Source organism: Macaca mulatta, chromosome 20 (genome assembly GCF_049350105.2).
Source record: "Macaca mulatta isolate MMU2019108-1 chromosome 20, T2T-MMU8v2.0, whole genome shotgun sequence".
Taxonomy (NCBI): Eukaryota; Metazoa; Chordata; class Mammalia; order Primates; family Cercopithecidae; genus Macaca; species Macaca mulatta.
This window is the reverse complement of record NC_133425.1, coordinates 78,709,546-78,724,793: the sequence shown is the minus strand read 5'-3', so window position 1 is coordinate 78,724,793 and position 15,248 is coordinate 78,709,546. Positions and strand designations below refer to the sequence as shown.

The 15,248-nt window shown below is 42.1% G+C and overlaps 1 protein-coding gene across 10 annotated transcripts in view; it reads right to left on the bottom strand.

The window, feature by feature from the left end:
- Positions 1-15,248, bottom strand: part of CDH13 (cadherin 13) — a 1,167,676-nt gene that overhangs the window by 439,895 nt on the left and 712,533 nt on the right. For all 10 annotated transcript variants that reach the window (XM_077984054.1, XM_077984047.1, XM_077984053.1 and 7 more), the window contains 1 exon segment: positions 6,660-6,804. In XM_077984054.1, the coding sequence (XP_077840180.1) occupies positions 6,660-6,804 (145 nt within the window).

The window sequence follows — 15,248 nt, the reverse complement described above, 5'->3', positions numbered from 1 at the left end:
TTAATCCTACTCATATAAACGTATCCTAAAGAAATTGTCACAAACATGGGAAGAGATGAGCTCTCCTCTGCAGAATTGATGGAAGTGTAGAAAAGTGAAAACAACTTAAGCCAACAGGAAATTGGTTAAGTAGACAATGGTAGATCCAGACTCTAGCTGTTTAAAACAATGATGTAACTTGATGTTTACTGAATTACAAAAATGTCCATAGGACACTGAGGAGTGAAGAAGGAGATTTACAGAAAAGCACATAAAGCTCCCATCTGTAAAACTGTGCACCTGCATCTCTCTCTGTAGAGATGCCAGGAGAGAACCCCAGAACTGTGCTCACTAAAACGTCAACTGTGGTTATCTCTGGATGGTGGGATTGGGGAGAGATTGCAGTTTCTTAAAAGTTTCTTTTCTCTTCTTGAAGAGAATTGCTTTATTTTTAAAAAAATATATCTACCTAAGAAAAAAAAAATGAAATAGCCACATGCCTGATATTCCAAAAACACACAGGATTGGTTGGGGCAGTTGAGAATGGAGGAGCCTACAGCGTGAAAGTCTGAAAATACCAGCAAAAGAAAACTTAACACTCAGTGGGTTGAAAAGCCTCATCACAGTTACTGCAACAAGTAAAAAGGTAACCAGAAAAAGGACTTTATTACCAGGCCATAGCAACAACCTGAAGACTGTCTGCTGAGCTAGGTGTCAAACATCAACTATCCTAGCCATCTTTATTTAGCTCAAGCTGTTTTGGAAAATAGCAACTTCCAAGCAAAGCTGAGCTCTCAGGATAGCCATTAGTCCCAAAGGCCACTTGATCGGCTGTTTTTTTCTTATGTCTGGAATGGCTGGACGTGTTTAAAAATTAAAGGAACTGTGTCTTGAAAAGGAGCTCAGGTGGATCCTGGAGGAAAAATAAAAGACAAAAACTCCGTACATCATCTCTTCAGAGTGGCCTCTTCTCACTACAAGACTAGGTTTGGCCCCTCCTGAGATGAGCATCCTGTACAGCTATGTTGTAGCACTTGCCGCAGTTTTCTTTCTTAGTTATTCGTTGCTGTCCTCCCTCCTCAGCTATGAATACCAGGAGGGAACAAGCGGCACCTGTCAGGTCCAGTGTTGCACATTCAGAGCTTAGAATAGTGCCAGCACAGAGTAGACGCTTGATAAGCATAATGGATGGAAAAAAAATAAATAAAGGGACTTAGACAGGAAAGCGAGGGAGGGAAAGTGGCTGGGCTTTTAGAAGTTAGACAATGAGGATGTAACTGCTAATCTCTGCTTGTCTTCAACAGCCTCAAGCAGAAGGATCAGACATGCCTAAGCAATGTGCCTCTTTCAGGACTCAGATCGTGCACCTCTAGGTAAACGCCACATTCGTCTTTCTCAGTCACGCAGTTTGGGAGCTAATTCTTTCCTTCCATGAGATCTCACCACCTATCTTTCTCAAAGCTGCCCCACCCATCCAGGGTGGGGGCTGCCATTCTCCCAGCTGCCCTGGCTGCCATTTGGGGTGGCTAAAAGCCAGAGGGAGAACACAACCTACAGCCAGCTCCTGAACTTGTTGGAAGGCCAAGGCCTCAAGAGGACAGGATATTCGAGCTGATGGATCCCAGGTTGTCCTTGTGCACAGCTGGCTGCAAGTGCCTGGAAATTAAAGCCCCCCTTGGGGACAGCTTTGAACCAGTGTCTCATCATCAGGCTTGGGGGAGAAGACGACCCAGCTATCTGCCCCTCAGCTGAGATAACTCTAACGTGTGTGTTTAATGTCAGTTCCTAGAGCTCCCCCAAAAGGATAAAGCTGCAGTTGCCCACTCCAGGAGCTGGTTTAATAATGCACCTCAAGGGCTGGGCGCAGTGACTCACACCTGTAATCCCAGCACTATGGGAGGCCAAGATGGGCAGATAACCTGAAGTCAGGAGTTCAAGACCAGCCTGGCCAATGTGGTGAAACCCCATCTCTACTAAAAATACAAAAATTAGCTGGGTGTGGTGGCAAGTGTCTGTAATCCCAGTTACTTGGAAGGCTGAGGCAGGAGAATTGCTTGAACCCAGGAGGCAGAGGTTGCAGTGAGCGGAGATCATACCATTGCACTCCAGCCTGGCCAATAAAAGCAAAACTCCGTCTCAAAAATTATAATAATAATGCACCTCAAGTTGTCTGACTTTCTTTTCTATACCTCACCTTACCTGGTATCCATACCCTGTACCTCTCAGGTAAACCACAGACCTCAATCTTCATCTCAGAGCCTGCTTCTGCGGGAGCCTGAGATGCCATTCCTCATGGGCAGCCCTTCTCAAAGGTGCCCAGGAAAACACTGGAGGGCAAAACACCCACGAATTGATGCCAACAAGACATGATCGGGTCTTGGAATTAGTGCCCTCTAGGAATTTCAAGAGTTCTCACCCTCTACACCCTACTCATGAACACCTACTCATAAACACCGTACCTTGGGCATCAGAAAACACCAGACTCACAAAGAGATCTGGTTGCCCCCACGGAGCAGTCAGAGCCTTGGCTTGGGCCTCATATATCAATGCCTGTGACTCTGCGAAAGGAGCAACTCATGATCTGCAAAGTCAAAGACCATTATTTTCTGTTGATCTTCCTTCATCCAGCAATGATTCACCAAAACAATACCCTGGAGTTTAGCGCCGAGCAACTGGAATCGTCTCCTGTCTGCACATACAGATAAATATGGGTGACCTTCCTTTGTGATAGATTGGTGCTGAGGGCATTGAAACACATGGGGACATGAAAATGATGTGTGGTTTGTTGGAAGATGAATTTGTCTTCACACGACTCATGTGTCTCTTTGCTTTACCTTTGCTAAAGGGTACACTACCAGAGTAAAAATAATAATTGCAGTGTTAACGATACAGAGGCATTCCTTATACATTTATTATTCCCTAAGCACTGGGTGAAGCACATTGTCTGACTGAATCCTCACATAATGTTTCTCTAAGGTAGGTGCTGTTATATTCTATCCTCATTTGCAGAGGCTTCTAGAAGTTTCAGTAACTTCTAGGTCTCACTGTGTTAAATAGCTGAGCAGAGCGTCAAACACAGCTCTAGGCTACAATGCTGTGAGCAGGAACAGCCACATAATTTGTGGAACTCAGTGTAAAATGAAAATGCAGACACCTTGTTCAATGATTATTAAGAATTTCAAGATGGTGACAGCAAAACATTAAACCAAGCCCCAGGCCCTTCTGAGCATGGGACCCTTCTGTTCGCTGGGCTGTGTGAGGCCACAAGGGCTGCGCCCCATGAAGCTTTCTTTGGTTATGTGGGCTCAGAAAAAAGTGATGTGAGTGATGACAAGGGCCTCAACATTTAACCCTGTTGAACCCTAGATGTGATTCAATGGGCCTGGCTATTTCATCAGAAGAACTAGTCATTTTCTGTCAGGACCTAAATCAGTTCATCTGATAGAACTGCACAAGCTGGGCCTGCAGAGTCTGTGGTGTAAAACATGGAAACGAGAGAGCAGACCCAACGGGTCTGGGTTTTTTTTCCTAGGTGGAGTCTTCTTTCTCTGTCACCCAGGCTGGAGTGCAGTGGTGCGATCTTGGCTCACTGCAACTTCCACCTCCTGGGTTCCAGTGATTCTCCTGCCTCAGCCTCCCGAGTAGCAGGGATTACAGGCGCCCACCACCGCATCCGGCTAATTTTTGTATTTTTAGTAGCAATGGGGTTTCACCATGTTGTCCCGGCTGGTCTCCAACTCCTGACCTCATGATCCACACACCTCCGCCTCCCAAAGTGCTGTGATTACAGGTGTGAGCCACCACACCCAGCTGGCTCTTGGGTTTCTTGTAACTCACACAAGGCCCCGGAACAAATGTGGCCTATTGTAGACAGACCTGGACTAGTCTTTTGAGTAGGATGCCAGTGCAGATGTGGCCAGAATTTGCGAGAATTGAGGCACATGTGGCAGCCTCTTACCAGCTAAATAAGCAACCATTCACCAAATTTTGAAGCTGGAGACATAGACGCTAATTGTGTGTTTTCCCCAGCCAGGTAACTTTGGCAAGTTCCTGAGCCTCTTTGACATTCAGTTTTCTCATCTGTAAGACAGGGATATGGTATCTACCCCTCAGGGCAGGAAGTGGGATCATGGATGCAATTATGTTGTACATATATGGCTGCTGGCACACAGTAAGTGCTTGACTCAGTGTATGATACCCGGTGGCTGTTTTCACCATGAATTCAGTGGGACAGTTGAAAGAGCACATGATCTGAAGGTAGGTTATGCAGGCTGGCTCCCAAGCACTGACTCCCATCTTTTATTTGCGAGAGCATGGAAAAGTCATGGACCTTTTTCCAGAGTCAGCCCCCCCACCCCAACCCCCATCCCCACCCCAAACTCCACCCCAAGCCCCACCCCAAGTCCCACCCCAACCCCCACCCCCATTCCCATCCCAAACCCCATCCCTACCCCCACCACCACTCCCAACCCCAGAGGGTGTCAAATAATTTCTACAACACATGGGATTCTACGAGCCACAGAAGAGCAGAGCATGATGGAAATAAAAGAGGCGATCATTTTTATAGCCAGTTAGGGTTTGTCATTACTTGTAAGCAATTTAAATTGAAGAAGAGGTTGGAAAGAGGATACTGTCTTCTTCCTCAGATCCCCACTGGCCTCATGGGGCCATCTTGCCTGCAACTCTCTTACAGGATGCTAAGTAATCTAAGTGGCTTTTTATTTGAAAGTTGTTTGCAACATTTCCACATTCTGGATCCCAAATCTGACTGATTCTATTTCAGTTCGAGCTCTACAGTCCAACCCAGAGGGTGCTGAAAAAGAAAACAATGAATCCATACAGACACCTGAGTCTTTATGTATTTTTACAGGATAATACCAATCATAAATAGATATTTGAGGTGGTTTATGTTTTGCAGGAGAACTGTCTGTCCCTAACTGAATAACTCTGTGATTTAAGAAACTCAATGTGCATAAAGAACTCTATCTTCCTTCAAAAAATATTACATGTATATACAGCAATAAAATCTAAAATTCTTTCCTAAACTTTAAGGACAGGCACAGTGGGAGGAAAATTGGACACCGTCTAATCATATACACACATAATATACAAAGACATGTGCGAGCTCACAGCCATACCAAATGTAAGCACTGTCATTTACATTTAGAACACTTTTCCAGCCCATCTGAATTCTAGTCACTCACTCACAGGGCCCGGGTACCACAGATAGCAACTGGGAATCATTTTTCTGTTCTGCTCAAACTTTGGCCTCTTTAATCGCTTTCCTCATTGGTTCTCCTAATGTGTTCTGCACATCAGCTTGTTTAAGAAGATTTCTGTAAACATCAAATCCAAATTCCAGGGTGTTTCTCACCAGAAGCCATCTCTCCATCAAAAGCAGCTCACAGAGAGGGGCCACGTGGACTGTCTGCCCTAAAATGACCTGACCTCCCTTCGCCTGCCCTCTCTCCTTCTCTCTAGACCTGTCATTGCTCCTCTGGCTCCAACACTCCCCTCAAACACCCTCTGGCACACACGCAATGCATTCACTCTCATTTCTAGAGTGTATTTAAAGCTGGGAAGGAAGAGGGTCGATCTTGCCCTTGGGGGATCTGATGCAGCACATGAAGACCCAGCTCCTTGAAGCTGACGGGAGGTTTTAGGCATCTTGCATACAATTATTCACCTGGTTGTCTGGGAAGGTTACCATGGTAACATTTCCAGAGTTTCATGTATCTACATGTCATTGATAGATCCCATCAATTCAGCAAAGGGGGAAAAATAGTAAAAGTAGCTCTCATCTCCTGTCTGGTCTGATGAATCACTATTTTACTTATTTGGGCATAATCTAGGAACAGCAACACGACACTCTTAATATGGTGTTTTTTTTTTCACTCAAGTGTATTTTAAAGATGAAAATCAAAGTCCAGCTGAAGAGGAATTTTTCTGTTTTATTCCTTCATTTTCTCAAGTATTATACTCAGGAGTGACTTCAGCTGCTGGCTATGGCATACTTTAATTAATATGTATTGGGCCAAAAAAGGAAGCTCTAAATTCTAAAACCATCCCTGATAGAAAGGATAAACATGGGAAAAGATAGCAGGAGCTCTATAGTAACCTTGAGTGACTTCTATAACAGTAGGCACATGCATTTCCGGAGAGAGATATCAAACATCTTCCTTTTGGTCCTCTGAAGACAAAAGCTCTCTTCATGCACATCTTCTAAGGGAAGGGAAAAAGTCCTACCTATTTTACTAAAATAGTTCTTATTAAAAGGCCACTATGAAAAGAAATAACTGAGGAGTTTGTAATGAGGACCCAATTCTCATCAAAGCCTTGCTATAGCACAAAGTTTAGCCTTGGACCTTGGACCTTGGACCAAAAGGTAAGCTGGATATTTACATGGTGCCCAACATTAGCCATGCCTTAGAGACTTAGATGGCAGTCATCCTTGGAGGATCATCTTCAGAGACAATGAAAGAGATTTTCATAACTTGCAACACCTTGGTCAAGCTTTGCACTTTAGCTTTCCAACCTGGCTTCCATGCAGGGAAGTAGTAAGTCAATGTGGATACAAGCTGACAAGTTGGAACAGCCATAAGACAGTCCCTAGAATCCACAAAGATCATCGTGTGCCTCTCTCCAAGCCATTATGCTAAAGGTAAGTCAACGTGACATACCTGTGGGTGACCCTTCCATGACGTGGCCGATGTAGGGACCTTCCCGAAAGATCGGTCGGTTGTCATTCTGATCAATCACAATGACTTCCAGAGGCACCGGCCCCTCAAGAGTTTTGCCATTGACATCAGTGGTCTCCACAAATAGCTATTTGAGCAAAGAGATTGGGGGAGAAAGAAGATATTAATTCATTATGAAAATTGAAATAAGATTCTCTAGAGAAAGTAGGTTATATCAGCAATTTTATGAGCCCTTGGCAATATTGAAACTTTGGTCTCAATGGATAGTCACTGGGACTAGAATAGAAATGAAACATTCCAGAATAAAAGGCAAAGATCAGTTCACTTTAGATCCCCCTTGGGAAATTTACAATTAATTCATCAAATCTGCAAAGAAAGTTAAAACAAACAAACAAAAAACCCCAAAACATAAACAGTCATAGCCAAGAAATTATGCTTATATCATTTCTGTTCTCCCAATATCATTATGCTTAAAAAGAATGTTATGCTAATAAAAATGATTGACTAAGCAGTTATGAACCAAGTACATTAAGAGGTAACCAAAAGTGTTTATGGCAATCTCTTAGGAGAAAATCAGTCAGTATTTATAGGGGGCTTTCCTCAGGAAAGCTAGGAACTCAGAATTTGCAGGGGCCTGAATGAGATCTTGGGATTCCTGCCTACCAGGCTCTTTACAATCTCAGAGGATTTCACAAGACCATGAATCACTTCTACAGGGAACCACTTTCAGATCTCAATGAAGAAGGCAGCATTAAAAAAAACAGGATTTTGTTTGTCTTGGAAACAAAGAATTATGCCATGGGATTTCCAGTGAATCACAGGGACCTTACATGCACATTTTCTGTGCTTAATTCAAACTTGATTTAACTCAGTGATAAGAGTAATACTTCTTCTTGGATATAAGTGGTGGTTCCTGCACAGGAGTATTTTGGTCAGAAAAGGGCCTCTGCATTTGGAATCCTAGTACAACTCATCCCTATCTGTGTGACTTTGAGCAAGACACTGGATCTCAGTTTTCTCATCTGTAAATGGGGTTTAAAAAACACCCATTATTATGAATAATAACAAACACTTATCCAGTGCTTCCTTTGGTTCTATACTAAATTATCTCACTTGATTATCATAATAACCCTTTGGATCCTTTTACAGAGGACAGAATGACAGCAAATAGGAGATAAATGGTGGAGTCTGGATTTGATCTTGGGAAGTCTGCCTGCAGATCTCACATTTTTAACCACTATAAACAATATTTCTAAAGCATTTAATATAGGGTCTGTCACATATCTCAAGAATATTAACTGCTGCTATTGTTGCTACAATTATCGATACCATTGTCAAAAACGAGCCCAAATTAGAAAAATGAAAGACAAACATTCTTGTTATAAATCAGTACAGTCACATCCCACCTGATGGTATTGTAAACCAGTATAATCCTTTCCAAAAGCATGGCAAAATTCAACAGAAACCATGAAAGACTCATACTTTGTACTATTTTTATACCACTCCTGATCCTATATAAGTTTGCAGGAACGATTCACTGCATTGTTATTTCTCATAATAAAATCACACTGGCGTCCGCCTGAATGTCCAGTAGAAGCAAACTAGTTGAATGAATGAATGTGTCACAACATGTTACAATACAATAATTTTTAAACTTTACTGATCGACTTAGAATATTGAGTAAAAATACACAAAATAACATGTGCATCATGCATATATGACATACAAATATGAACAGAATTTGAAGGCAGTGAGCAAAATGAAACCAGGTATGTGTGCGTAGATAATTTTTTTCTTTCTTTTTTTTTTTTTTTTAACATTACTTCATCCTTTTACTAGCAAGTTCACACACAGACATACACACTTGATTTCTGGGGCAAATAAAATAATGCAAATAATAAGAAAAAATTAAGTGAACAGAGCCTCCTAATATCTGCACACAAAGGAGATCTTACAGAGAGTGAAATCTTATACTTTTATGTTTTTTTAAAGCTATTATGAGAATACTGCTAACAAAGGAAATCAATCAAAATAAAGCTTTGGGGCAATTTTATGTAATAACATAGGTTTGCTTTTTCATCTTCCCAAAATAGCCAAGGACTTGACTTTAACTCAACCGAAAAAACAAAACAAAACAAAACAAAACAAAAAAAAACAAAAAAAACCCCACTGTGCCCAAACAAACATCTTGGATCTGAATCCTAAAATTCTACATTCTATAAGACTTGGCCAGTATCACAAGTTACAAGTAGGATAGATAATCAGAATTCACATTTGCCAAATATTCAAATATGCTGAAACTGGGAAGGGCAGACAACAGATCCATCTTAACACAATAGAAAGAAAGGCAGAAACTAAGGAGACACCATTGATTAGGATGAATGCAAAATGTGGAGCCGAATCTCAGAAAACCAATTTTGCAAACAGACAATCCAATGGTATTTTATGATACAAAACTATTCAGAGTTTGACTCTCAGACTTTTCAAAGGACAATAATATCAACAGAAGCCAAGACCTTTGGAATGCTCTCTAAAAACAGTGAAGTGCTGTTAAGTGGGATTTTCTTAAAGTTAATTTAATACGAATTATTTGAGGACCCACTACATGTTAGCCATCATGCTGAACACCCTGGTATCCAGTGGTTATCAGGAAAGATACCCTAGCATGGAGAGACTGACAATAAACAAGAGAAAAAGATATGAACAAGGTAATTTCAGTCACAGATGAGGCCTTTGAAGGACATGAGATAGGTTTGAGTACGAAAGCTTCACTATCAAATACTGTAGCTGCTAGCGGCATGTGGCTATTGCAATTTATATTTATTAAAATGAAAAAAACTCAGTACTCCAGTCGAACTAGGAAAGTTTTCAGTGCTCAATAGTCACATGTGGGTAGTAGCTACCATATTAGACAACATGGATGTAGAACATTTCCGTCACTGTGTAGAGTATGATTGAAAAAGTGTGTGTGTGGTGGGGGGTGGTGGGAGGGCAGGGGGCACCTATTCGAGATAAATGGTGGAGAAAACCTTATTGCTGAGGGAATGTTTCAGCTGAGGCTTGAATGACAAGAAAGTGGAAAGAGATAGCCATACAAAAATACATGGAAAATGATTTCTAGACAGCAGGAATAGCAATAGCAGACTTTGAGGAAAGAATGATCTTGGAACTAATTTGAGAGTGGGAAATAGTATAAGATCAAGTCAAATAATTAGGGCTCTGCTCAACTCCAAATGGAGTAGGTTAAGGCTTACATCCATACAAGATTTTTTGCGTAAAAAAATCTAAACCAAGTGAAGAATGAAGACATTTTCTTCCCATGCGTCCCTGGGAAGGCAGAGATGAGAAAGAAGTATATCATGCTTTTTCCCAACAGAGGAAAACATAATAGACTGAATAAAATATATAATAGGAAACGTTTTTTACATAGAGGTTCATGTAGTTTTAAAATCATCTTATTAATGACGTGGATGAAAATTAAGCACATGCGTATGCATGAGGAAGTTGTTAGTAAATACAGCCTTATCCACCCAATCACATACCATAACAAAATCTGACATTCCTATGAGTTTTCATCACTGTTCTCATATGAAGGTCAGACCCGCAGTTAGCAAATGCCAAACTTTCTGAAGTCAGGCTTTTAAATTCCAGCGCGTCCTCCAGTATCAGAGAATAAATGTTCAATTACGCTCTTGCCTGCCTTCTTTCTTCCTAATTGAAACACCCAAAGCACACAAATCCTTAGTTTGAAAAGACTGGAACAATGCTTGTTTCCTTTGAATTACATGATAGATTCAAGTGGCTATGTCTGGGTTCTAAAAACAAAACAAGCTCATATGCATTCAAAGACAGGCATTCTGATGCTTGTTCTTTATGTTGGAAGTAAGATGCCACTTGGTAGAAACTTACTGTGAGAAAAACAAATAGGTAGCCATGGCAGAAGGCAATGAAATACTTGCTCAAAGGAAATGGAAACCATCCAGCCCCCTCACTGCCTACTTCGAGACCACCCCCTCAGACAAGAGGATTTCTATTATTGGATTCAATCGTTAACCTGCATGGGAATAAGAAGGTGTGATATAAACAAAAAAACGTCCGCTGTGGAACCAGATGAGAGGGGCAATCAATAAACGACAGCTAGAAACAGTTGTCCAACGTCGCAGGATTTAATAACTAATTCCATAGGAGGTAGCCCGAACTCTGAGCAATGACATGTCTGGCCAATGTCTGTGCTGTGTGTTCTAGTACCTTGCTATTCAAAGGTACTAACAGCATTGACATCCCCCAGGAGCTGGTTAGAAATGCAGGCTCCTCAGTCCTGCCTAGAACCTACTTAGGAAACCCGTCCATTTTAACATTGTTTCTAGAGAATTCTAGTGCACATTACTGTTTGAGTGACGTTGTACTGAGACACAGGGTTTGGAGATGGAAATCCAAGGGTCTTGTGAAATTTGGGAACTGTATTCCCAGGTTCAGCTATAGGAAAATAAGCTCCAAATAGGAGGCTGAGTCTTGCCACCTGCTAGGAATTTCACTATGTGGCTGTTGGACTCATTCATCACCCCCAAGTACACAGGCCAGGAAGATAGATGTTGTCTGTAGGTCTATCTGGAGAAGCATGCGCACGTGTGCACGCGCGCACACACACACACTCACTCAGATGCAGGCAGACATATATACACATACCACAGACACAGCACACATGTACAAATATACACATACAAATATACACATACACATACATTTCCCACAAACATCAATTTTTTCCAATCTCCTTCTAATCTTCAACTGTGGATGCTGAATGCTTAAAAATCCTATTTTGCCTGATCACTTCTTGAGAAGCTGTCAAATACAAAACAGGTAGAAGGGAATTGGTTACTAATTGAAAATTGAAACATTGCAGAAAACCAAGTAAAATGGGGAGGTCCCAGAGATGGGAAAGCTCACAGAGGATGGTAATGAGTGTTGGGGGGCCTTGCATTTCCTTAGCCGTGGTGTGATTTTTGGCCCACAACAGAATTGTTTTCCTCCATTGAGACGAAATATCCCAGCGGGGAGTAACTCATTCAGCTTTATCATTAGGGGGCCCGTGGGTAAAAAGTTAGATTCTTTAGGAATTTATGTTTAAACCAGCACTTTGAGAGATTCTGGTGCTAGTGGTTTCCTGCCCACACTTAGGAAAGCTTGGCTGATCATGGGAGGGAGATCCAGATGCTACCAGCACTGGTGGGAGAGGTGGAGGGGAGAATTGCTGGAGGTGGGGGACATCTGTGAAAGCCTGAGTGGAGGGCTTTAAGCAGCTGTGGAAAGAGCACTGGACCCGGATTCAGGAGACCTGATATTGAATCTTGCTGACACACCCAGTCCAGGCTCTGAGCAGGCCATGCACCTTTCCATATCCTGGTTTTTGTGTTATTAATAAGAGCCTAGCATGGTGACTTTGTAGTATCTTGGTGCAGATTAAGTAAAATAACACACGAAACTGTCTGATACAAAGCTGGTACCGAGTCTGAACCCAAATATTACTCCCCAGTTTTTAGAGGCCCAGCTTTATCCTTTTCTGGAGAGGGCAAAACTATTTTACATGTATAATAACTTAATTAAAATATTATTGACATTACTGGTGGCAAGAATTTTTGAGCAACCAGAGAGTATGATAAATATAGTTGCATATTTATCATTTTGCTCTAAATATTGTCCAGAGGATGACCCCTCTCCCAGGGATCAAGGAAGAAGAAACTCACAAGTCATTCTCTTCCTCAGATGAAACTTTCTCTTCTATCCCCAGCCACTCCATCAACACATCCTGCCCACATCATTGTTTCTCTTCCTGAATGTCCCCTCTTCTCTCCATCCCCCTCAACACTCGTTGAGATTAGATGCTATCACTTCTCACCAGGGCTGCTGTGCAAGGCACCCTGTGGGTCTTCCTGCCCAGCCATGACTGCCTGCCACAGTCTGTTTTCTACAGGGCTTCCAGGGTGTCTTTGTCAATTTTTATTTATTTATGTCACCCTATATTGGATACCTTGCAATGGTTTCTCATCACTCTTAGGAAAAACAGCAAATGCCTTTGCTTTGACAAGTCTTTCTATAATCTGGCTCCAGCCCACTTCCTCAAACTCATTTCATGTTACAAGGAATCCCTCTTGTTCCTTGTTATCCAATTACACTCATCTTTTTTTAGTTCTTCCAACTCATCACATTCTTTCCCGCAGGTATTTTTACATACAACCCTCCTACCAAGCATGAGTTTCCTACCTACGCTTCCTTGCTGCTGTCGCTATTCATCCTTCAGATCTCGGCCCAAATATCAAGAAGATCCTCCCTGACTCCTCCAGAACAGCTAGAGTGTCCCTGGCTTACATTCCCATGGCATCAGCCTCCTTCCTTTGTAACACTTCCCGTATGTTATTACCTATTGGTGTGATAATTCAATCTACATCTATCTCTCTGTCTGGCCCCATGAGGACAGGAGCTTATTAGCAAATCCCGAAGCCTGGACCCAAGGCCTATGTCAGGCCTCTGAGCCGAAGCGAAGCCATCATATCCCCTGTGACCTGCACGTACACATCCAGATGGCCGGTTCCTGCCTTAACTGATGACATTCCACCACAAAAGAAATGAACATGGCCTGTTCCTGTCTGAACTGATAACATTACCTTGTGAAATTCCTTTTCCTGGCTCATCCTGGTTCAAAAGCTCCCCCACTGAGCACCCTGTGACCACCCCCCCCACCACTGCCCGCCAGAGAACAACCCCCTTTCACTGTAATTTTTCTTTACCTACCCAAATCCTATAAAACAGCCCCACCCCTATCTCCCTTTGCTGACTTTCTTTTTGGACTCAGCCCACCTGCACCCAGGTGATTAAAAAGCTTTATTGCTCACACAAAGCCTGTCTGGTTGTCTCTTCACACGGACGCGAGTGACGGCCTCGTGCAAGACAGGCAGCTGATATGATATTGATTGCAGAGAGCCCTCTTTGGAAGAGGCAATACCTCTTTAAGAGACTGGAATCCAAAGTTTTGGCCTGAGCTCTGGCCATCTGTCCTTTCTCTCCATCTCTGGCATATCAGAGCTGACAGTTGGTCTGACTCCATGGACTGTAGGCTGGTGGACTCTGTAGTCTTAATTGATGAACAAGAATCCCAGTGGTAAACAATATCAGAGTACATTAAACTGATTACTTGGTTGTTTAAAAAAGAAGAGGACTAACATTGATTTGGTGTCCAATACAGGTCTGGCCTTTTTTGCATTGTCTCATTTGGCTTAAAACAATCTGAAGAAATACTCATCGCAGCAAAGAAATTTAAGTACCTGGTCCATGGTGCCGAAGCTGATTTGTCATCAGCCTGAATTCAAACTTAGGTCCGACTGTAACATTCACATTCCCCTCACTGTGCTCACACTTGATGAATGTTTTTGCATGGACTCCCTTACTTTTTTTTTTGTTTTATTATCTTTACTAAGCTATTTACTTAGCAGCTTTGTTTTACATTGATTGCTGTTTTTTTACTCTTGCCTCATCTGTGGCAAAATCATCCATGAATTGAGGAGCTTAATGAGTTTCTCATATATTTTTATTAATACACATGAAGCTACACATTTAACCACACAATGAGCCACTGTACATTATGTAGCACCCTGCCACAAACTAAAGGCTGGGAAATTTTATGGTATCAGCCCAGCTCCCACAGAGTTCCTTCCGGGATGCTACATACTTTCTGAAAAGCAAAACAAACAAACAAACAAACAAAACCCAAAAAAACAAAGTGTGCTTATCAATTTAATTCTCAAATGACAACAATGAATAATATGGCGAGGCAGACAGAGGATGCAAATCACCTCGAATTTGTTTAAAGCAAAAATACTTTCTCCAAGGCTGGCGACACTAAGACACTGCCTGAATATTTGCTCTCCTTCAAGGGGGCGTGGTAGATGGGTACTAGGTTGTTACCCCTGATCTTCTGAGTCCTGAGAATGGGAAGAAAAAAGGGACTCGACTCTTGAAATGGAGGAGGAGGTAAGGAAAAACCACAGGAACAAGAAGGGAAGCTAAGCTGGAGAATAGTTTTAGCCTTGAATTTAGGGTCCTGTTGTCCAGCCTTCCTGGCATCCCAGCACCTGGGTTTCTCTATTCTCTGTCCATACCATTTGGGATTGGGTGGGGAGGTATCCACTAAGAATGTGAACCATCAAGTCACAGTATTTTGCAATGACTGTTCAAGCCAATTAATTCACCATTATAATAGGAATTGGCTGTACATAAAATGCTTTGAAAAGAATCCCTTAAAAAATGCAAGAACATAATGAACCAAATTACAAAGCATGTGTGGCCTTCAGCTTGGTGGTGAAGTATTAACACCTTGCCCTTCGTTTGAGTCATCCTGTCATCTTCCGCCATGAGAGACACAATTGAGTCCGACAAGATTTGACACTGAGATCTTACCCAAAAGGATGTACTGATGAAAAACAAAATGTGCTACAAGGGTTTTTGGGTGAAGGCCAAAATGCAGAAGCTGGCTCTTAAAAGCCAATATTTTTTGTAATATGAGATGACGCAACCAAC